Source organism: Salminus brasiliensis, chromosome 23 (genome assembly GCF_030463535.1).
Source record: "Salminus brasiliensis chromosome 23, fSalBra1.hap2, whole genome shotgun sequence".
In the NCBI taxonomy this organism is placed as follows: domain Eukaryota; kingdom Metazoa; phylum Chordata; class Actinopteri; order Characiformes; family Bryconidae; genus Salminus; species Salminus brasiliensis.
Window position 1 is genome coordinate 30,789,425 of NC_132900.1, and position 25,006 is coordinate 30,814,430.

At 40.4% G+C, this 25,006-nt stretch overlaps 1 protein-coding gene across 2 annotated transcripts; it reads right to left on the reverse strand.

Moving 5' to 3' along the window:
- Positions 1-512: 512 nt before the first annotated feature.
- On the reverse strand, positions 513-23,167 carry smc4 (structural maintenance of chromosomes 4). Of its 2 annotated transcripts, none has more exons than XM_072669182.1 (24): positions 23,058-23,167; positions 20,858-21,023; positions 19,742-19,935; positions 18,331-18,522; positions 17,102-17,278; positions 15,325-15,489; positions 13,274-13,401; positions 10,833-10,973; positions 10,340-10,490; positions 8,268-8,432; positions 7,363-7,596; positions 6,672-6,857; positions 6,390-6,551; positions 6,051-6,276; positions 5,879-5,958; positions 5,641-5,793; positions 5,296-5,422; positions 4,669-4,858; positions 4,320-4,464; positions 3,984-4,157; positions 3,044-3,226; positions 2,702-2,934; positions 2,311-2,494; positions 513-867 (listed from the first exon to the last, which is right to left on the reverse strand). In XM_072669182.1, the coding sequence occupies exons 2-24, from the start codon at positions 21,012-21,014 to the stop codon at positions 703-705; spliced, it is 3,912 nt and encodes a 1,303-aa protein (XP_072525283.1). In that variant the 5' UTR covers positions 21,015-21,023; positions 23,058-23,167; the 3' UTR covers positions 513-702. The 2 variants fall into 2 exon arrangements, with proteins under 2 accessions (XP_072525283.1, XP_072525282.1); XM_072669181.1 differs by lacking the exon at positions 23,058-23,167 and adding an exon at positions 21,141-21,618.
- Between the last annotated feature and the right edge of the window lie 1,839 nt (positions 23,168-25,006).

Here is a 25,006-nt window from a genome sequence, read left to right on the forward strand (position 1 = left end):
TAAGCAAGCAGCCATATCAATCACCGTTGACACTGGACACCTGTAGCACATTTTCTATGGGTACTGGTTTATAAAAGCCAGGCTGCAAACTGGTCATGCCCAGCAGTGCAAAGGATAAGATGACAGTACTGGCATTGTTCAATAGTAAGCCCTGCTATAGTGACCCATCTGACGGTCAGGGTAGGTCCAAATGTTTGTGGACACCCCTTCTAATGAATGCTTTCAGCTACTTTAAATTGCACGCACAGCTTAGTCCCTGAAGAGAAGTACTGCCAATAGAATAGGACTCTTTTGCAAATAAACATCATGAAACTATTGGCACCATGCTGCCTAATGCCAGGCAAGGGCTAGTAGAGGGGTGTATATATATGATATCAAATGATTGTGGTGATCATTCAACATCCTGACCTCACTAATGCTTGTTGCTAAATGCAAATCAAAACTGGTGTCCTAATACTTTGATCCATACTTTACTTGCAGGATGGGGGCAGCGATCAAGGAGGAGCGTTGGGTCAATTTTTTATATAAACTTTATTCGTATAAACAGCAGCTTATTCAAGAAGGGCAGTAAAAGAGGAAAACAGGGTTAATTTACACAGAGAAGAGAAACAGTGCAAGTGTAATCAAGGTTCTTTCAGAAAAAAAAAAGAATAGAAGAAAGATGAATACAGACCACTTTGATTAAATCACGAGTATACGGTTTTACCCTGATGCAACTTCAACATTTTTCAGGACAATGGTTTTGGGGTTGATGCCCACGTTCTTAGTGGTGTTGTGAGTCTTGTAGATGCCGATCAGACGATCAGCCATCTCAAACATGTTGTTCCTCAGAGAAATAATGATAAATTGAGCATTCTTGGTTTGTTCCTGTTGAGAAAGATTGAAAGGTTGTCGTTTTGGGGGTTTAAAAGGCTTTTAAACAAATCAAATCCATAAAACAAATGTTTAGGCAAGCAGACCAAGTGTCCATTTAATTTAGACAACAGTGGTCTTTGCTAAAAACAAAAGCACTTGACCAGTATAACCATAATAATTCAGCTGATACCAGTGTGGTGGCAGTAAAATAGATTTAAAGCCATAGTTCAGATCTATTAAGGGGCAATATACACCGACCAGCCACTTCACTACAACCACCTCCTTGTTTCCACACTCACTGTCCATTCAATCAGCTTCACATCCCATATAGCAGCACTCTGTAGTTCTAGACCTCCAGACTGTATCCATCTGTTTCTCAGTTAGCCTCCGTTCACCCTGTTCTTCAATGGTCAGAACCCCACAGAGCAGACTGCAGTATTTGGGTGGTGGGTCATTCCCAGCACTGCAGTGACACTGAGACATGGTGGTGGTGGGTTTAGTGTGTATTCTGGTATGAGTGGATCAGACAGCAGTGCTGCTCGAGTGTCCTCTCTATTAGACATTCCTACCTAGTTGGTCCACCTTGTAGATGTTAAGTCAGAGACAGAAGCTGATCTCTATCTATATCGGACAACACATTTAGTGGCAGTGGTGGGTCAGCGGTTAGAGCTCTGGCCTATTAATGACAGGGTTGTGGGTTCCATATCCAGGCTCAGAGCAAGGCCCTTCACACTTTTTGCTCCCTGGGCGCCGCATTACTGTGTGCTACAATGCCATGTGTGTCCATCTCAGCTTCCTTTCACCCTGTTCTTCAATGCTCAGGTAGGTAGGTGGTATTTGGGTGGCTGACATGGTGGTGGAGCTCAGTCCTGTGAGGTCCTGAGCATTGAAAAGAGGCCAAGATGGACACAGATGGTACGTGTATCACAATGTAGGGATATAGATGAGCCGGTCTCTGACTTTACATCTACAAGGTGGACCAACTAAGTAGGAGTGTCTAATAGAGTGGACAGTGTTTAACCACTCCAGCTGCACTGCGGTCAGTGTCAGTGCTGAGAATGACTAATTCTACAGTCTGCTCAGATTGATGCTCTTATTCAGAGCGACTTACAGGGTTACTTAGGTGGGTCAATGTAGAGTTAGGCGTGTTAGTCTTGCCCGAGGACTTATTGGTGTAGCACAGCATAGTCACCCAGACTGGGAATCGAACCCTGGTCTCCCACGTGGTGTGGCAGCTCAGTTGCAGGTATACCAACCACTCTTACAAAACTCCACAGTGCTTCTAAATGGTGAGTGGAGCTGATCGTATGGACAAGGAGGTGGTTTTAATGAACTGGCCGGCTGGAATAACACTGAAGGTTCCCGTGCCAAGTGTTTTCATTTTAGAGGTGAATGTTTGGAACCAGTAAGTTGTTGTGCAGAGAGGTGCGAATAAAAGCACTCAGAATAACTCACATAAATGTAGCAGGCCACGATGGACACATTCTTGAAGTCCAGTGCAGCATCTATCTCGTCCATGAAGTAGAGAGGTGTGGGCTTGAAGTGATGCAGTGCAAAGACCAACGCCAAAGAGCTCAGAGTCTTCTCTCCTCCAGACAAGTTATAGATTTTCTTCCAGCTCTTCTTAGGAGGACGCACACTGATGACACAGAGGAACGTTCAGTTAATTTCCATGTCATACTCTTGAATAAGCCAAAAATAGTTTACAAAAAAATGAGTCATTCATAGTTATGGTCTTTTACGATCAGCATGTTTCAAAACTTCCAACACTGCTGACATGAGCAACAACTGCAGCTTGAAGGTTGAATAATCTTAAATACTTAAATTGCACTACTGGCGTCCCCACCTGAACATGATGCCCTCAGAAAATGGGTCCAGGCTGTCCACAAGCTCCAGCTCTGCATCACCCCCTAGTGTCAACATCTGGTAGTTCTCCTTCAGCTTGTTGGTGATTATATTAAAGCCAGCCATGAACTCGTTCAGTCTCTGCTTTCGCAGATCCTCACACCCTCGCTTGAAATTGTCTCTTTGGGCGGTGATCTCATCCAGTTCAGCTACTCTCTGCAGATACAGCTCCTCCTGTGTATTCCCACAAACAAAATACGATGGAGGATGATTAAGATACAACAAGTACAAAATACACAAATGGTCAAGATATAAATGATGAGTCAAGGAAACATCCATGTACCTTCTTTTTGAACTCTGCTATAGCTCCTAGGTTGGGCTTCATCTGGGCACAACGGTCTTCCAGCAGAGCAATCTCATTTTTAATGACATCTGGGTTCCTGATAGCTTCCAGATCCTCTGGGGTCAGCTTAGGCAGTTCCTCTGCTGGTTGATCATCAATAGAATGCAGTGCAAGCTTTGTGGACTGAAGAAGAAAGATCCAACAGTGACAATACAGTAATATTTTTGAAAAAAAAAAAAAAAAAAAAAAAAGTCTGAGAATAGACCCTTTTCACATTTCTAGGTTCTGTTGGAGTGTCCGGTCGAACCAGAACAAATGGCACAGTCCAACTGTAAGGCGTTTTGCTAAGGCGTCATACTAAGATCTAAATGGATCCAGGCAATTCAAAGCGTGGGCGATCCCAATTCTCATGTAAATGTTCATGTTCAAAAGTTCATGTTCATGCATCAGTCACTTTTCTGAGACTTCTTCGGGTTAAATCATGCTCAGAGGTGGTGCTGTTCCCTGATATTTCTCTAGGAATAACTTTCAAAAGATTATTTTAAAGCATCCACATGGCTTGGGAAAGCTGTTAACAGCCAGAATTAGGAGATTGTCCATGACTGTGCATTTCTACCATCTCCTGGTAAGTTAATCTGTTCATTCAGTATTACAGTGTAGGGCTGAATAATATTTGTTTGTTTTGATGCTGGTATATAGAGTTAGAATCCACCCATCCTAAATTTGTTCTGGTTTCTAAAAGATGCCAGATGGCTAATCTGATACCGAACTTCATGCTTGGATATTCAACTACACATACATTTAAAAATTGTTGAAAATGACATAACTTTACTCACTACTTTAAAAATATGAGGAATGTCCTTCTAAAGTCTTCAGAGTGTGAAAAGGTCCATTATATATGTAAGCTAAGGAGAAAGCCATCATTCCACACATGACTCACCTCTTTCTCCCAGTGCTTGCTCTTATTTTGGCACTCGGCAATGGCTGTGTCGATTTGCTCAACTTTTAGACGGATGTTTAATGAGTCTTTCTGCAGAGCATGCTCCTGTTCTTGAACAGCCTTGATCTCCTGCAGTACTCCACGATGCTGCTCCTGCACCTCAGGCAGCGCCTCCTACAAGTAAGGCAGACCACAAGCACGGTCAGTGGAGCTGTAGATTTTGTGTAGAGGAGTAAGAGTATTCATGGAAAAATATTATTAGCACTGTGTAGAAAGTGGCCAGCACTGAAGCGGAACGTTAGAACCCTTCAATAACCCCACTGATAAGATCTGTACCTCAGCCTCTTGGCAGGTCTTCATGATCTCTCCTGCTTGTTCCTCCAGTTTCTTCAACTGCTCCATAAGCTCCTCCATGAGCTTCTCATTCTCTGCAATCTCAGCCTCTAGACGTGCCACTATTTCCTCAGACTTCTTTAGATTACTGTGAGGATAAGGAGAGGAAGATTAAAATTAATTGGTTGAAAAACTCCTTTATTTCCATCAATTTCCAGTTCTTGCTCAATCAATTTATGCAAATTCAACTGGTGTCAGAAGAATGTTTGCACAGCCCCCACACTAGAATCTCATTATGATCTTTATGATAGTGCTTCCAACCCAGGAGTACCATCCTAAAAGATTTACTCACCGCCCAGCAGTCTTGATGGCCACTTGGGCTTTAGTGATGGCTGAGGAACATTCATCCAGTTCTTTGTTGACCTTATCCAGTTTGTCCTGCTGGGCCTTGAGCTTGTGGCTGTTGATGTCCACAATCAGAGTGTGAAGTCGCTTCACCTCTGCCTCAACCTTTCCAGCCTTGTTGGAGGCAGCCTCAAAGTCTTAAGGGAGACAAAACAGGGTTTCATTTGTTAGTTTGTTAAACAGTGCAGTCATCAAACTTCGCAATATTTCCCGCTTCAGCATTTTCCACCTGTTCGGCAGCACAGTTTGCTGATTTAACAACTGCTCGGACACAACTACTAAACCTGGCAGTTAACAAGCAAGTTGAATCAGGTGTGCTTGAGCAGGAAAACCACAAAACCGTGAAGGAATCTGGCCCTCTAGGACTGAAGTTCCCCACCCCTGGTCTAACTCATCCAGATGAATTCAGTGAGCATCAGCAGACAGAAATGTTAACTTCTGGAGCTGTGGTCTTCCCATGTTTCATTAGGAAAGATTTGAGAGAATTTCTTAATTCTGATTTATAAACTGCCTAAAAAAATAAAATATAAAATTGTACAAGCACATACAATCAAATTTGTAGTAATCGTCCTACTTTTCTTGAAGGCATCCAGGCTCTTCTCCAATTGTTTTTGCTTAGCCTTGTCTGGAGCAGCAGCAATAACATTTGCTTCCAACTCCTTCATCTGAGACTTCATGAGGACCTCTTGCTCTTCAAGACTCTATTATGTGGGAAAAAAATGGTTAAAACATTATTAAGAGTGACAAATTTCTTATGAGCATTATTTCAGGGCTATACTACACATTCTAACACACTGTACAGACTTGCACAAGAGATGCCACCATTTTCCATAAAAGTGCAGAGAGAACACAGCAATTCTTTCCTTTTAAACCTGTCAGGGCATTCAGAGGGCCTTTTGAGGCATGTATTTTGGCTGACCTGAATGCTGGCTGTGTATTTCTCCAATGTGTTCTTCATGTCTCTGAGCTCCCGTCTTTGTTTGTGCACCTTCTCCTCAAGCTGCTGTTTCCTTTGCTGCCAGCCCTGCAGCTGCACCACCTTCTCATTCAGTGAACTCTCCATACGGTCCAGCTACACAAACACACAGAGTCAGATACACGATGGATCCAAAGACTGGACTAATGTGGAACAGATGGAAGTAGGTTTGTGATCTCACCTGTTCCTGTGTTACTTCAGTGCCAATAGAAGAGCCCATTCTGCCTTTCATTACACGTCCTCCTCCTCCAGTCATGGTGCCTGTAAGACAGGAAAAATGGAAGTTTTAAAAGAAGGGAAAACGGTGTCTTCTGTGACACAATCATGCTTCAATCCAATGAAGAGCATCTTACCAGCCTGTTCAATGATCTGTCCCTGCAAGGTAACCACTCTCCAGCGTTTATCTTTCTGGAAGGCCACTCTAGTTGCTTGCTCCAGATCTTTAGCCACCAGTGTGTCTCTCAGGGCAAAGTAGAATGCGGGCCTGATGGATTCATCATTTAGCTTCACCATGTCGAACAACCGGGGAATGTTCTCTGGAGTGGAAATGGCACCCATGTTTTTTTCCCAAACTTTCATCTACAAGCAGAAGGAAACAAGATTGAGTCTGTTGTTCAAGACATTTGGGATGGATAGATGCCTAATAAATCCAATAAAATAAAAAAAGCCATCACAGAACTTTTTATTCACACCTTATCAAGACCAATAAAAGTAGCCACTCCAATATTCTGGGACTTTAGGAAAGTGACACATTTCTGGGCTGTGTCGATGGTGTCCACCAAGATGTTATCCAGCGAGCCACAGCTTGAAGAAATGGCAACATCATACTTCTCATCAATGGCCCCCAAGTCACCCTGAAGTGAAATCATTCAAATCCCAATTTACAATCAATCAAAAGCCAATCACATTTTAAGCAAAGATGATATGCATTTGTAATGCATTATTTTATAATAATATTCACATTATCAACTTACCAGGCGTCCAAGGATGCCAGGGATCTTGCCACTCCGTTTTTGCTGCATGAGGGCATCCAGCACTTTACCTCTGCTGCGGTTGGAGGACAGAAAGCTCTTTGCCTCCTCAACCTTCTGCCTCAGGTCACTGACCACTCCCCTTGCCTGCCCATCCTGCTCGGAGATCTGTTCCAGCTCGCTTTCATCCTACACACAAAGATTTGTTTATCATCATTTTTAGATATTATATTTAACGTAAAGTTGGGCAATATTTGATCATTTTGTGATCCATTTTATTATGAGAATGGAGGAGACTGTTAGTGTTTAATAAACACTGATCAGCTGCATGTTTCATTACTAACAGTGTAATTAGACTGGGTTCATTAGATGAAGAGCAGCAGATGTTTAATAAAAACCCCTCTATTCAGAACGGGAGAGGATCTGAATAGCAGTTTATGAGAATTTGTCACTACTGATGTTTTTAGTCTGTGATTACATGTATTATAAATATTGTGTATCGCAGGGAGAAAAAATAAATCTTTCAATATTGTGATATAGTATTTATACCATATCGCCCAGCCCTAATTTAACATACACAAATACATTTGCGGTATCCTCATCTGAAAGCAGGCCTAGAATTCAGAGTTTTTTTGCACCGCTCTTCAGTTAGTATCTCTAAACAAACAAGACAAACACCTCTAAGCAGACTAACCTTCTTGAGCTCCTGCTCACACTTTGGTATCTTGACCTGCAGATCTTTGATGGCAGCTCTTCTTTCACGGAGTGTGTCAGCGGTGCTCTGCAGGGTCTCTTTAGCTTGGTTGAGCTGTGAAACTGCAGTGTTGTGCTGGCTCAGGTAGATGTCCAACTCTGACTGAGCTACATCCATCTGTGAGCGCGTCTCATTCACTGCCTTACTGAGCTCCAGAAGCTCCTTCTCTTTTTGCTGCAGAGAAAAGGAAAAGGCTGAACACTTCCCGCCATACACTCAGCACTGCTGCCCAACAAAGACTTAAGGGAAATATTGACGTCATAATCTATTATCTCCATTTTTGATGTTTCACTTTGACAATTTAAATGACATTTCTTTACACAGTCAAAAAAATTTCATAATGAATGGACCAGCAGCAACAACAGCAGTAACACAGGTGGGATAATGTAATTAATACTGGTGCCACAGGACAGCAGTATCTCCACATTGGTTCAGCTAAAACAAAAGCAAGCTTGAGCTTAGGTAGACAAGAGAAGTAGTCTTCTGTTAGACCCTAGTCAGAGTTTCAACACAGTCGTTCTGTAAAAGGTTGTCAGTCGGACAGTCAAGCGGAAAAGGAGGACCTATACAACACTATACGTGCTTGTAATGTCGCAGCGTCACGTAAGCAAGAGTGAACAAAACTAGGCATCTGGGTGCATCCTATCAGAGAGAAAAAGTGGGAACAGCTATATTCACTTTAGGGTTAAACTCAAACTTATCCTAAGTTCAAAAGCTGTCCAGGCACAGGGAAATAAATTTAGGCATCGATAACCACTTATTAAACACACATCACCGTAACGGTCTTCTGGCCAAGTAGCATTGGATGCACTCATTAAAGTATCATGTACTGTAGCGTGGCAAACCTCTTTCTCAAGCTGCAGGCCGCTGGTCTCCTCCTTCAGACTCTCCATCACCTGGGCCAGGGCCTCTTCTTCCTTCACCTTCTGCTTCTCCAACTTTTCCTTCTGGGCAGAGGCCTCCATAATGATTTTCTCACTGCTGGCAGGGACATTTCTGACCTCTTCCAACTAAAAAAAAACAAACAAAAAAAAAAAACATGAAAGATCCAGTTTACATTTGATTAACACTAATGATGTACAAAGAGGAAAGCACCAACTTTCTTCAACTGTAAACTGTGTTTATGAGGGCAAGTGAGGCCTTTCCATCTACAAGTTCACAATGTTATATACATTGTGAACGGAGGGGAGGTGGATTTGTGGCCTGTTATCCTAAGGGCATTTGACTGCATTTGAATGTCCCCAGGCACCCTGCTCCAGTCAGTATAGAAAGGTCACTGAAACTTGTGGAGACGATACTGTATGGCTTGTAGACCTAAATGATGCAGTGGTGAGACAACGGAGACTGCCATTTGTGACAGCTACCACCACCACCTTGTTACAAAAGGGAGGGAAAACCAAACAGTTGTTCTCACCCCCCCCCCCCAAAAAAAAGCAGCAAAAAAAAAAGTACTGTCTGATGCTGCTTCTCTCAGATCATAGGTGCCAGACAGCTGTGTAAACCCAGGTTTCCTGCTGTACCATCCATGGCAATGGGTGGGTGGAAGGGGTGGGGGACTAGCAGGGCCTTTAATATAGGGTTAATTTGCGGGTGAAAAGGGAAACTGGCTGCTGTGATTGTTAAACAAAGCTATACTTTACAGGCATGCTACAGAACACTGCACCCCAGAGAGCTGGACTGCCCTGCCCTGATGACCCCCCCCCCCTCTCTCTCTTTCCCCCAAATCTCACATCCATTTATTACAGTCAGATTATTTTGGCTTATGAAGGCCAACGCAAGAGGAAAGAGAGTGAGCAAGACCCATTCAAACAAGTTGAACATAAGCCAAGAAAACCTTTAAGGGTTTGAGAAAGTGAGTTTAGTGCTGTAAGCCTGTGTAATCTCCCTGAAGTGGCATATCACAAACTGAAAAGCATAGAAAACAACAGATTGCCCGTAGTTATAAACACGTTCATTTTGTACCATACGTTTAAGTAGAGGCACCTCCTAGGAGTAATTACAGGCAAGTTACCCTAAGGCAACTTATATTAAGGACAAATATTAAGGTTATTATTACCACCTAAAACATGAGTAACTGTTGCCCCAAATGGCATGTAGGCCATGTTTTATAAAATCAATACACTTGTTTGACCGTGATGCTGGTTCATGTCTGTTGTAATGTAATGTAATGTTCTAGAAAAGCATATTCCTATGGTTCTTGTTCTGGTTTGACTTGAGAAAAAAGATCATCATATAACTTTGACAGGTAAATGGTGCTTAAATGGTCTTAAAACACAGCATCATTATTTATTAATACAGCCAGAGACCAGTCTCATGAGGACTTTAAACCTTACTGGTTAACAAACCTTCACCATCAACTAGCAAACTGCCACATATACAGTATCTTGGATACTTAAAATGTACCTAAAAGTTAATATATACTAGACCATTCAGCAGAAAAACTGCACATTTAAGTATTCCACTGAGAAATACACTATAATGGACAAGAGTACTGAATTATACTCAATTCAGGCCACAACTGGTTAAATGCATGCCCACAGCCATGCAGTCTGCCTCAACACACATTAGTAAAAGGATGGGTGGTTCCAAAAAGCTTACTGAATTCCAGCATGGTTCTGTAATAGGAGCCACTGCTGCAACAACAACCATCAACTGTTTTATTGAACAGTGGAAGCGTTTAGGAGGAACCAGCTCAGCCACCAAGTGTCAGACCACGTAAAGTTACAGAGCGGGGTCAGGGCCGAGTGCTGAGCTCAGAGCAGAGTGCAGAAAAGTCTCCAACTGACTCCATAACTGCAGAGTTTCAGACCTGCTGCTGGTAGAGCTGCAAAGGGAGACCAGCTCCATATCTGCTAGTTTCTAGAAAGGATTTATTAATCGAGACACATGTAGTTTACAGGATGAAGCATCAACACACCTTCTCTTTGTCCTTCTGTAGCTGTTTTTGAAGTTTCTTGGTTTTGTTCTTGGTGTGTTTGAGCTTCTCGCGCACCTCTACATCCTGGAGGTCCAGCTGGGTGAACTTCTCCTTCTGGTTCTCAATGAACTTAGTCAGCTTGCCCAATTTCCTGGAGAGACAACACAACACTCCACTGAGCTGAGAAACCCGAGCTCTGAATGTCCCTAAATTGCCATTTCAGTGAAAGAGGAGGGTGGGGTAATGAGTGTACAGGACAGGCAGTTCAACTCCTGCTCCTTTTAGCTGTGGTAATACAAAAGAAACAATACTGAGAGGGGGACAATGGGAGCCAACTGATATACCAACTAAATATTTTGAGATGGATTGTGCAAGCCACCCCCCCCCCACCACCATCACCATGCATCTCACTCACAGACAAAAATAATAATAATAAAAAAAATGAAATAACCCCAACCCTGAAAGCCCAAATGAGTCAGGCCCTCATTCTTACTTCTCCACATTCTTCAGGGCCTCGTTCTTCCCCTTCATTTCCTCTGTGAGCTGGTTGCTTTTTTCAGTCAGTCCCTTGGTGTCCTCCTGGATCTGCTGTTTCTCTGCTTCCTTTTCAGCCACACGCTGCTGCAAATCATGCCTGACAAAACCAACACATGCATTTAAAAACAAACAGTGGAGACAACCTTGTACAGACAAGGAGGTTGAGAGGAGCTTTACCACAAAATACACAATCATTGTTCAATCATCATCTTAATTGGTTACATCACATCCTAACAACTAGTTAAGGAACTACTAGCACTAGAATTTGTATGCAGAAAGGACTGAAGTCAGTGCGTTGCCTAGACTTCTGTAGACTACGCATTCACTATGTGGAGGAAAGGACAGGGGGAAGGAAAAAAGGGCAGTTAAGATAAGAGCCCTGCATGAGGACGATGGACCTCACTGCTGCACAGACCTACACATAAATTACCAGCTTCTGATCCAAATTAAAAAGTGGCAAAATTAAAACTAAATAAGTAGCATTTATTTATTGTGCTTTGACAAAAATGCAAGCATTTGGAGATATCAGCCTAATGGCAAGGGATGCTAAAATTATTCCAAATGTAATTAAAAATAAAGGTTTAAATAATAATATAATAAAGGTTTTACTTTTACACTCCTGCTTTTGGCACGCTCATTGGATATGGCACTCGTCAATTACAGAGCCAACAGCCAATCATTCAACCAACTGGACGGACGAGGGAAGATACATGCTCGGTCTTAGCATGAGCAAGCCTGTTCTCTGTTTGACCCCTAATAGTCCTAGGACCTACATCAAAATTGTTTAGGACCTCAAACAGCCTGTGGGTGGGCCTGTGCAGTAATACAGACAACACCATAAATATTTACTATTCCTCAAACACAGAATCCACCTCTAAAACCATATTACAACTAAATTAAATAGATCTGAACCTTTTAGTTTTAATGCCTATGCATTCTTGCACGGCCATCTGTCATTCAAAGCTACAGGACGGAGCCTCAGATTTAACATATTAAGAACTTTAAATGTGGATCTTTTAATGCTCCGAATGCACAGATGTTGTTAAAAGAATCACCCAAAATATGTCCACTTCAATTCTAGGCCATATCAAGGCATTTTCATGGCATAAGCTCTACAGTCTGTGACTGTAGCAATGCGCTCCAAGAGGATATGGCATGTGCATGTGCCGTCAGGCCTGCTGATGGATGGCTTTGCTCTCAGGTGGAACCTGACACCGCTTACAATCTGAAACCCAAGTCCAGAAAAAGTGAATCATGGCAGAGTCTGTTAAATCAATCTAATATATAATGCTTCAAAAGCTTACTAAAGCTCTGTGAGGGACAAATTAACACCAGTTGCTTGTACAACAGCATTCAGACTGCCTCCCTATTATCATATGGAGCGTCTGGGACTTTCATTCATATCAATTGTGCCATTATTGTACTCTTGGCTTGCACGAGAGCAGCTTGCCACGCATTCAAGAGCACGTAAAAGCTTTAAAACCTAATATTAACCAGTGCTATGGGCCATTAAAATGTTATGTGTTGTCCATCTGGCCGTTTATAACTAAACCTTGTTTTGGGGACATACACACACACACACACACACACACACTCGGTCCCCATTAGCGGTGATAGATATATAAAAACCCACCTTTTGGAGCTCATTAAAGCATTTTTAAAAGCAAATGCCGACTAAAGGTTTCCAAAGGGCATAAAACAAAGCAAAAACCAAAAAACACCACCTCACACCAATTTTAGTAATGGAAATTTCACTGTAAATATTCTCCAAATGTTATGATCATAATTTACAATTTATTCAACAGCCTACTGATGTAATGTCACTATGACTACACATTATACATAAGATACTATTACCATTTATTATTTCCATTATTACTACTACTAAAAACAATTGCAAATTACATTGTCCTTATTGCAAAACAGCTTGCTTAATAATGTGACATGATTTAATTGCAATAAAAATACTCCTCTAGACGGTGATTGGTAAAGTTTTCTTACACAACAAATAAATACATCAAACCATAAGCTCATATTTATACAGATTTGTTCTGCCCCCGTTTCTTCCAGTCCAGTAAGAGAACACCGGATATAAGGGGTAAACTAATCAGTCTGATGTTTTAGCACCAGGTTTGGGCAAAACTGCTCACCCCTGTGGGCAGTCAAGATGGAAAACCATAAAGGTCAAAAACATTAAGACAACTAAGGAGTCAAACGATCATGGAAATTCAAGATTTTAACTCCAACCACAGAATATTTTAGCCTACATCATGACTATCCTGTCAAAGGTTTAACTTCACCCTCATGTTGCGCTAGAAAGTGTGTTGGCAGGAAGTTCTATTTAAAGCTATATGATATTATTTTAAGAGTGTAATGGGAGTAATTTCATGGTCTTACACATAGAACTGGCAGAGTTGGCTCCTCTTCTTGAACATGTCATTCTCCAAAGTGAGAAACTCGACCGCTTTGTTCTTCTCACCCTCCAGGGCATTCTTCTCCTTCTCCACCAACTTTACACGATTCAGCTGCAAATGCAAGAGCAAGGGAGACTGCTGAATAGGCCATTCACGTTTAAATTAATCCATTTAGGTTAATCAATAAAATTCAATTTAACTGATTAATATTAGTCTTGCTGCTAAACTTAAGTCCACACATCTCACAGCCAACATATTTAAACAGGAGACCTAAACGTTTTAAAAGCAGTGCGATTAGGACCTTTGGCCAACAACAAAATTAAGGTTTAGAGATATAAAAGAAAATAAACATGATCAAGTTACTTAAAGTTTCAGCTCACCATTGTAAAGCAAGTGTAAGGTAATAAACTAAACACTAATAAACAATTTGAACAGTATTGCAGATTTCACTTATTTTTGCCATTCTGAATTCCAGCATTTCTTCCCTTAAAATCACCTTATGCATGATCCATCTACATGACAGCCTTTCTGTGCCGTGTTCAAGTTTATATGATAAACATAATTTGCTGAGCTAAGCAAGCAGCAAGGTCTGCTTATCCACCAAACAGACCTCACAGCACTACTCCCACTGCCTGCAAACCAAAAATGCTAGCAGCTCTGGATCATTATAATTAAAATAATTAAATACATAAATCTCACCATCACTCAGTTTCTTTATTGCTGAATGTTTTGCAATTGTTATTGGCAAGCCAGAAAATAGACAAAAAGGGGAGTCCTTGTTGGCAAAACTAAAAGACTGCATGAACAGTGTCATGAGTTCCAAAGCCCTTCAGTTAAACGTGGTAATGCAAAAAATAAATCAAATAAATAAAGAACGAAAAAAGGTTGGTGATTTGAGCCCTGTGGTCCCTTGCTTTCATGCTTGATCTTGTAAAAAGCTGACATGTAAGGAGGGAAAGACACCCCTGAACTGAGAACTTTAGCCAACATAAATAAGGCAAGACAGCACTGTCAGCAAAACTTAGAAAAGACTGTATACACAACATAATCACATAAATCAAACAATGCAACTGAATAAATGCTCTTGGGCCCAAAATAAACAAAGAAAACCTCAAAATAGTACATTCTGTACAGGGATTTAGGAGCCTTAAATTTTCAAACAAATTTCCTAACCCCCCCCCCCCCAAAAACAAACAAACAAACAAACAAAACAAAACAAAAAAAACCTTAAACCTTACCTACAAACCATCTCACCTTTATACGCAGACAACATGTGGGACTCAAAATCTAATGCTTAACTGGAGATAATGGGATTCAAAACAAATCCAGAAAAGTCACTAAGCAAAAAGTACCTCTTTGGATGTGCTGAAGTAAATTAAATGCAGCCTTAGTATTTCCATTTCAAATCCCACAAGGCAATGTGTCCAATATCATTATTCTATATATAAAATATTATATGACTGCTCCACTAAGAAGTAGAAACATTGCAACAAAAGGTAGCAGCATGACAACTATTTTATCATCTCAAAGAACAAACCAGTGCAGTTTGCATCAGTGAAATTCTATAAAGACTGCAACTTTTACTTAATAAAAAAAATGTATATGTACATATTTAAAAAATACAAATATGTACTGTATATGTACACAATTCTTTTAAAATATATATATATTAAAAATAGGTTAGATATACATTTACTGTGTTTTTGGTGTTACAAAAATATTTATATTTTAACCTTCTAATTTCCATCATACTGTATCATATTGCCATTTATCTTGTTTATAATGCATTTCTTTTATGCACATCACATTATTATTATTTATTTTTATTATTTTTTTATAATGCCGAGCCCTACACTCGAATTATAATACGTTTTAGATTGTACTATACACTTGTGCAAAATTATACCACCTGTTGCCACATGACACTTTAACAAGATGTAAAGAACAAAATGGTAAAGTGATAAATTGCTAATGCTTTTATTAAGCATGCAAATAAACTTCACAGCAGAGGTAATGGCAGGTGTTTAAGCTCACCTTTTCGCCTCTCTGTTCATTGAGTAACTCCACTCGTCTGCACAAAGTGTTGATGGGCTCTTTGAGTCGGCAGGAGCCAATTATGTCCTCAAGGTATTCCAGCATACCTTCGTCATGCTCTGTCTGGCCTTTGGGCTTCATCATAGCAATCTGCTCCACTTCCCCCTGATGAAGACAGACACACAAACAGAATAACACCACAATCCACACATACATATTAGCAATAGTTTAACAGCATTACAGATTCATCATAAACATTAATACAGCATTAACAACAATTATAAATATTTACATGTTAGCATAAACTGGATGAAGAAGAAAAGTGGATGCATGGGAGGGGGGGGGGGGGGGGGGGGGGATACCCTGCTATATTTTAACTGTGCCTTCTAATTCATTTAATTAGTAGTTTGATCTTTATTTCCCCTGCCATGCACACTCCATTTTTTGTTTGGACATAAATACTCATCTATACCCCCCCGCCCCCCCAAAAAACCAAAACAACTTATGAGATGCATAATTTATAGGGTTTATGTAAACTTGTAAATCAGAATTCTACTGCAACATATATGCTCCACTCAAATATGACACTTTTAATAACAAAACAAATCAATGTTTGCTTTGCAAAGAGTGTAAATGCAGAAAGCAGGTAGAAAATGAAAGAGCAATAAACATAAGAAGGCAAATATCCAGAACAGTGATTAAATAACTGAAGCAAACTGTTGAAACACAATATAAATTATATATAATAAAAATATTATACATGTATTAAAGTCTATTTATTTATTTTATGTTTTTACAAGAACAGAAATACTACCATAAGGGACAATAAAAAGTCATGAAGTCAACTATCATGTTTACACCTACATAGAACCCTGACAAAACATTAAAAATGTAGTTTCTAAAATGCATGTCCAATTATGAATAATACAAATTAAGCCATCCCAGTGTTTAAAAAGTACAAAATCCTAATATTAAATTAGGAGAGTCACATACATTAATTGTATAGTATGAGAAGACTATAACTTGTCTACAGGCTTGCAAGCCTACTGAGCGCTATACTACAACAATAATAATTTTTAAAACTAGCTCAAGAGAAGTGAACACATTTAATTTCAATGATGCTCCCTAATTATAGCTTTAATTCCTTAACATTAAAACTGAATAAAAAAAAAATTCAACATGGATAAAAAAAAAACAAAAAAAAAAGACAAATAAAAGTTGTATAAACAACTTAAGTGAAAAAAATAATACTGAAAGATGTAAATATTTAAAATAAATGAAGATGCTGGACCCTGCCTCACTGAAGCAGCACAAGTAATATTGGGGTTAGACTTTATTTTCTCACACACCAATATTTACGTGCTGCTAAAGTGGGGAAGGCATAGCAGAGATGTTGAACCCTGACCTTTTTTGACAGCTCAGATGACTTTCCAAAGACCTTTTCCTAAAGTCCGGTGTGGCTCCGATTATGCTATCCCTTGAAAACTCTAAAGCAGCAAATTATGGTTTGCACCTTTTCCACAATGTTGAAAACCATGATGCGCTGCTATAGAAGTTTAAGGACTGGCATCAGGGGTCCATTTGTTTTGCTGGGTAGCATTCCCATTTAAATAAGAATTTCCTGACCTAATTTTCAGCACACGGCTTTGTACATGTTTATTTATGCAAAGAACAAGAACAGCTAGTAGAAATGATGAAATGGGTTAAATAAAGTCCAGTAACTTCTTGGTAAAAAGGGGAAAAAAAGAAAAAAAAAGAAAAAAAAAAAATTTGTTACCTGGAGAATAAGAAATCTGTTGTGGTCAAGGTCAATGCCATGGCTGCGGAGCAATGTTCCAACGTCTTTAAAAGTGGCCTTTTTGCCATTGATGTGGTAGGCTGAGGAATTATCTTTACCGGCAGTTCTTGAAACATAGAACTCGCTGTTAGGGATGACATCGTAGTCATCTCCTTCCTGAAAGGGGGGGGAGGGGCACAAACAAACCAACTTAGCTTCTCAGTACACACACACACACACACACACACACACACACACACACTAAAAAAAGGTAAAGGCACTGTCTATACACTCCATTAAAATACACTACACAGCAGTTGGTTCTAGATACAACATGCTGAAGTTACGTTAAAAAACAATTCTGGCACTTAAAAAAAATCTAAAAATAATATTATAATAAAATACACTAGATGGGTCTAAATAAATAACGTAGCACAGTGTGTGAAATTTACAGCAGTGTACAAATATGTACACCAACACCACAGCTACAATGCATACAGACTTGGAGTACCATTCCTCCAGTTATGCTGCCCTACACTGATGTTTCTGCATCCACAATTATAGGCTATAAAATAAATTAGCTCCTTACAAAGGATAAATCTCTTCCAAAATAAATGTGTATACAAAGAGAGAGAGAGGTTATATAAGAAGTTATAGACGTAAATAAACAAGGACCAAAAAAAAACCAAAAAAAAAAAAAAAAAACCCAAACAAAAAACAAAAAACTGACTGAACATTTATGAAAACTATTTATACAACCAACCTGTGCATCTAAGCCAATTATAATTATAAAATTATAATGCAGTATTTAAATTAAAGTAATTAAATTACCAGTTGCATACAAATGTGATAAGATACTTTTGGTTCTGACAAAATAAAAATACAAAAAAAAACCAAACACACCACACATCCAAGAGTAATAAATGAATATAAAGTCACATAGGGGGTAAAAAAACATTTCAATGATCACTAAAGAATTATACTAAAAGGCATATTCATATAAAACACCTCGTGGTTTTAAATAAATAAAATAAGAATGTATTAATTTAATCAAATAAAATATAAGTCTTATCCAACTTCCAGCTTTTCACTGAAATTACACTACACATGAAAAAACAATCCACAAATGAACAAATCATAACATAGCATGCACATATTCTATTGTACCTACATTTATAAGTGGTTCCATGACTACAGTAATGTGTGTTAATAAATATGTATTACTTTACCTTATCAATAATCTTCTGAAAGTGCACCTCTACAGTGCAGCTCTGGATGTCCTTGTGTCCATCAGAACTGTGAATGAGCACTGACAGCTTTTTGGATCTGATTTTTTGAGCTCTGTATCCAAATACAAAGAGCATGGAGTCTATCACGTTGGATTTCCCACTGCCATTTGGACCAATGATACAGGAAAAGCGCTGCAAGGTGACGAATGGGGAACGGGGTTAAAGTCACATCTAAATTCTGCACAGCAGGCATGAACACAGTTCTGTCCTAATTCTGAAACAGCATGTGGATTTTACTTTAAATCAACCAGTTATGTGCAAACACTGGTTAACAGCTAGCACAACCAACAAACCGTAGTATACGTAAATCTGAAGAGAAAAAAACCCACACATGCTAGGACAGACATAAAAAAATGGAGAAGAGAAAAACAAGTACTACAAGTACACTCTATAATTCAGGGTGTGAGCTGTGAGTGACTAAACACAAACCTCAGCCAAAATCAGCCTAATCATACACCTATTCCAATTGTCTATAAGTACTAAGTGTATTTACTATGTAATAAAGCTATTGCTATTACACAGAGATGTCACTTTTGAGGACACAATATCCAACTGCACAAAAAAATTATTATTATTTTTTTTTTAAGAGAACCTGCAAACACTAAGCAGTGTATAGTGATTACAGTGTAGTATATCATATGTATAGTAACTAACAGCTGAATGGAGGTCAAGCCTTCTCTTATTTTGGAAAAGTATTTTTCAATGTTATATTTTTTCCAAATCTGACCATTTTAAATAAACTAAAAAAAAAAAAATGCAGCAACCATGTCACTGTTTGCCAAAGTATAATGTTCAATTCAACCAATAAAATCAACCCAATCAAAAATTGTCTTAAATTAAAATACCGCTATATTTTTGACACATCACCCGCTACTATTCCTAGCCAACAGAACACTTTTCACACAACAATCCAAGATCGACTAACTTTATTAAAAAAACGTCCTAAGTAACATTTCCAAAAGTAAAAGTTACAAACACTGATTTGTAATCACACTGATATTATTAATCAATACATCATTAATAAATGTATATCTTCTTAATTCAATTAAACTTCTTGAAACATAGAAAACACATTTTCTGAATTTCACTAATAATAATAATAAAGTTTAAATGATGAACTTCCACCACTTTTTGAAAGACTGCCTAACAAATGTGAAGTCCTTATTCGATTATGAGAATAAACTGATCAACTTTAAAATAAAATAATATTTATATTTTTATGAAGTTCTATTAACCAAAAATTGTTAAGACGGGTTCCTACAACCATTTGTCCGACTTAACAGGACCAGGATAAACCGACAATCCACCAACTTCTCCAACCAACCAGGTAAAGCAAGGTCTCTTCTCTTACCTTGTGGAAAGGGCCCAGGATCTGCTCTCCAGCATACGATTTAAAGTTTCGATTCACGATGTGAGTGATCATCAGACGAGGAGCGCCTGGTTCATTGGTCATCGCTGGGGGCGGGGGTGGAGGGATGCTACCGAGGATCTCCTCCAAACTTCGATTATCCACCACTGCCTCGGCAGACTCCCCGGGAGCCGCATCTGGAGAACAAAAAGAGGAGGAGGAGGAGGAGGACGACGAGGGGGAGAAGAAAAAGTTCAACTTTTATTCCAGAAAGTCATTCATTTCAGGTGGGGCTATTAAAGAGGTGGGTGGGTAGTCTGATCGAGGGAGGAAAGAAAGAAAGAATGAAAGAAAAAACAAAAACAAACAAAAACATCCCATAAAAGCTCGGAGCTCAGAGAAGAACAAAGACCGGGTGGGACTGGGCGCAAACTTCAGCTCAGTTCCTAAACTACCATCCACCCTGAGTAAGGACCAGGTCATATATATTAAGCACAGCTCCTACACTTCAGCACGGTGACGGTAAAAAGCTGAAACTGTCGTTAGCAACAGTAGGAGACTATGGGCATCTCTGGACGATCAGAACATAAACAAGCTCACTGAAGCTCACTTGAAGCTGGTATTCTGGAAAGCTACAGCCAATATCACACAGTTTGACCCACATCGCTTATGTGACTTATCCATTAAAACAAAACGGTGAAGTTAGCACTGACATTTCCTACCCCACCCGGACAAAAGCCATGCAAATCAAGGAGCTAGCCCCAACTCACGGAGGCAAGTTCACGGAGGGGGACAGCAGCAGTGCTAGCTGACGCTTAGTCAAGTTATTAAAAATCCGTCCCAACAACAACAACACTGGCAGCCCTGTCCTCTTCACTTCAACCCTAAGCGCCTTTCCCAGCTAAAATACACAGCATAAGACTATTACAATAATATATATACACATATATACATATGAGATATAACTTTAAGTTAAACTTGGCGATAAAAACAAACACGCCTCCAAAAGTAAGACATGCTGGGTAAAGCTAGCTGGACAGCTATCTAATCTGACCGGCTGGTGCCAAGGAGCTAAAAGTGAAGCAGCAGCTCCTCCGTCTGCCATCCTTTGTCTCTTACCCTCAGTGAGAGCTGGTGCTGGGGCTGGCTCTGGTCCTGGGTCGCCCGAGCGAGTTTGCTTAGGGGGGACTGGCTGCATCTCCTCGTCCGAGTCCTCCTGCGACCCTTTCCCTCGTGCCTTCGCAGCAGTGGAGCTCTTTGTCGTTTTTGCTGGCATGATTGAACTCTGAAGGGGAAAGTGTTTGGACAGGGGTCAACTCGGCCTGACTCGACTTGACTTGGTCCAGCTTGTCATCATCATCATCATCATCATCATAACCACCATCATGATCTTGATAGTCACCATTATCCTTCTTCATCTCCTCTCCAAATGTTAAAATAATAAATAAACAAAGCAAATAGAGACACGTTTCTACCCCCCTCGAAAGCATCCACGGGGTACAGCTCGCGATGCATTAACTCGACTACTTCCAGCAGCACGAGCAGCAGAGACTTGGCTGGACTTGTCCTGCCTTTGTTGTCAGTGGTTGGCAAGCCTGCCTTCCTAACGCTGCTGCTGCTGCTGCTGCTGCTGTAGTAGTAGTAGTAGTAGTAGTAGTAGTAATCGTAGTAGTCCACAGAACAAAGAACACCGTTTAATGCGAAATTAAGCATGACATGAACATCCACCGTGTTCTGCAGCAAGGCTAACGACTTTACTTCAGCTTAAATATGTAAAAATAACAAAAGGCTGCTTTAAAAAGTCGCCTCCCCACCCAAACCCGCGGTGGCCAGCCAGCCAGTCAGCTACCAAACACCAAAGTTTCGCTGCTCGCTCGCTCTCTCTCTCTCTCACACACTCACACACACACACACACACACACACTCTCACACACACCGTCAGGAGCTGCCACAGCACGACTACGACGAAGGGGGGGGGGATGGTGACGCTCCTCTCTGTCAACAACGAGAACTACGAGACGCAAAAGGGGCGAGCTGATGCTGCCAAACCTCCAGCTGACAACACTTGCCATGTTTCCGCCTCGACAGCCCCTGAAACCCGCCCTGAGAACACTTACACCGGCTATTGGACGCTTTGTTGACCGAGCGGGGACAACCTGTGTACGGACTAACCGAGCCCCACTATCTGGACAAAAGTATCGGGACACCTGCTTACTTGAATCAGTCTTCTAAAGTCAAGCTGCTTTTGTTGGAGGATCTGTCTCCACTGCTTAGGGTGGAGGGGAGAGAGCATTGCTGTGGGGATTTGATTGCTTTCAGTCAGAATAATTGATTGATTGATTGATTGATTGAACACCACCCACTTCATCTCAACCTCAACACTCACAACTACCATAACCATCATTCCCAGGCTTAATGCTGGGGGGCTTTATAGCCAGCCAGCCAGCCAGCCAGCCAGCCCTCTGCTAGCCCACGCCTGACACTAACAGGCTCATGTTTATCCTACTGAGTCCTACTGAATTGGCAGTCCTAGACCAGCTGTGTGTGTGTATGTATCTCTATGTGTGTTGCCAATAATAAAAAAAATAGCTGAAGGTATTCATCTAAAGGGGTGTCCACAAACATTTGGACACACTGAAGTTATCTATCTAGGACAGACCTAAACATGAGTTTAGCAGCTATTAAACTAAACAAAGCTGGAAATAAGAGGAGAAGAGATCACATCAATCTGGGGTGAACTCGTACTTTATACTTTTATATATATATATTTGCTTTATAGGGAAATATCAGGTTAAATTGTGGCTGCGTTCAATCGCTAAGCGCTTAAATACGCAGCGATCTGATGTCTGTAGCTAGTAACTAGCTGGAGATATCTATCTACATATCTACAGCTCCATCCAGGTGAAGTTTCTGACCTCACCCTGTTTTAGGTGGAGGTTTGTGGACTCTACTATTAGCACAACACAGCCTAATCAGAGGTGAAGGAGTTGATTAATGACGGCTATTATAGCTAAGCTAACAGCAACACCACCACCACAACACAACACTATGGGAACTCGCTAGCATAGCATAGCTAGCATAATAGCCATGCCAGCTGGGTCATTGTCTATCTAACTAGCTATATAACACTTACTGCACATTAATATTCATATAGTTAACATAATAATTATAATTATATAATAATAAGCTGGTGTTATATTAGCTAGTTAGCTAGCTAAAGCCAGTCCGCCCGTTCCCTCAGTCTCTATGAAAGCTGCTGAAACCTCTAACGAAGCTTTTTATGATTAATATTAAATATTAAAACTATTTAACCGCTCACCTCTTATCTCGGAGGACTCTTTCCTCGTATAATCCAGGCCTGTTTTCGTTAAAAAGCGCGTTAATGGCTGTGAAAAGGTGAAAGTTGCGGAGCCGCGAGCCCAGCGAGGAGGAGAGTCCAGCTTGAAAACGGCGCCTAAATTCGTTGAAATCCTGCGCGAGGCATCATGGGAGGCAGCGCCGTCCTCAGCGCACAAATTCAAACGGGACGGAGCGGACTGTGCCAAGTGTTGTGCTCCTTTCCCAAGATAATATCGTGCCTAAGCGGCCCAGATGTATATATATATGCGATATATGCTCGTATTTGTGTCTGCAAATGTGAATCAGGGCATTAAACGTTTGTTTTGTGCCCGTTCTGAACGCAAACCATTCACACCACCGAAGCGACGAGGCTGAGCTGTTGGTTTAGCCCAGAGAAGCTTGAGGGAAGCTGGCTAACAGTGGACGGTTACACACGTGTGTTTACACACATCAGCACTTTAGCATTTGTTAGTGTTGCATAGTATTTAGTACTAAGCAAGTGCTTTTATTTAAAAAAAATGAATAATTCTGCGTAAAATGGAATATTAAAAAATACTATCTGGGCAGTATGTGTTTAATTTCTCAGTATAACACTAATATTAAAGGAATTCTATACAGAAAGTGGTGGTGGAGGTTCTCCATCACTGTGTTCATCATTAGAGCATCTCCAAAGTTCTCCTCTCTCATGGAGTCTAGTGTTACTTAGAGTTCTCCTCAGATCAACACCTGGTTTGGTGGTAAATCAGGGCTTAATGATGGTAAATCAGGTGAGCTGCTGCTGCTGATGATGCTGCTGATGATGATGATGCTGCTGATGATGATGATGCTGCTGCTGTTGATGATGATGCTGCTGCTGATGATGATGCTGCTGCTGCTGTTGATGATGATGATGCTGATGATGATGATGATGCTGCTGCTGATGATGATGCTGCTGCTGCTGTTGATGATGATGATGCTGCTGATGATGATGATGCTGCTGCTGTTGATGATGATGCTGCTGCTGCTGATGATGATGATGCTGCTGCTGTTGATGATGATGCTGCTGCTGCTGCTGCTGCTGCTGCTGCTGCTGCTGCTGCTGCTGATGATGATGATGGAGGTGAACACATCCTCCACGCTGTGCTGGCTGGACTGGGGGGCGTCCAGGAGAACCCTGGAGGAACCGAGCGAGCTCTGTTCTTCAGACTAGCTCACCGACAAGATCTCACTACAAACTTGTCTTTCTTATTTACTGTATTTATGTTCACCTGCTTTATCTGTTCTGATGGGATATGGAGGTTTTATAAGCAAAAACACTGTTCATTGGTTTATTGGTCTGCACACTGTATATACTGTATATATTAGAGAGCCAGCATTGTGTTGGTTGCTCCTGCAAAACAATTACCCCAGGACCTCATGGAAATGTAATCTTGTTCGAATAGGGCTTATGTTGTGCACAGAACTGCATAGAATTCTGCTAAGTTGCCTTTAGGTAGTCATAATACCCCATGACAACTTAATAATGAGGTAGTGACAATGTTGTAACAACCTTTTTAAGACAACATAAACAGCACCAACGTTTGACAGTGCTGTGACTGTTGTTGTGTTTTCTGGGATTTTGTTTTTCAAGAAAGAGGACAGTGGGCGTACATGGGTGTCCACCGTGGTTAGGATATTGTGGCTAGGGGGCTTCAAGTGGGCCTAAGTAGTAGGACCATGGCAATGTGTGTTAAATGCCTATTAAACCGTGCAGCTATGTTAATTAACATAAATATATATTAAATATATATATATATATATATACATACTAAGGCTAATAGCTGATAGGACCAAATCTTCTTACATTTAATATCTCAAGTAAAATACATAAAGGCAAAAAGAATTTTACTTTGACCAACCTTTACACATTTTATAAAATAAAGACACAAATTAAATGAAAGACAATTTCAC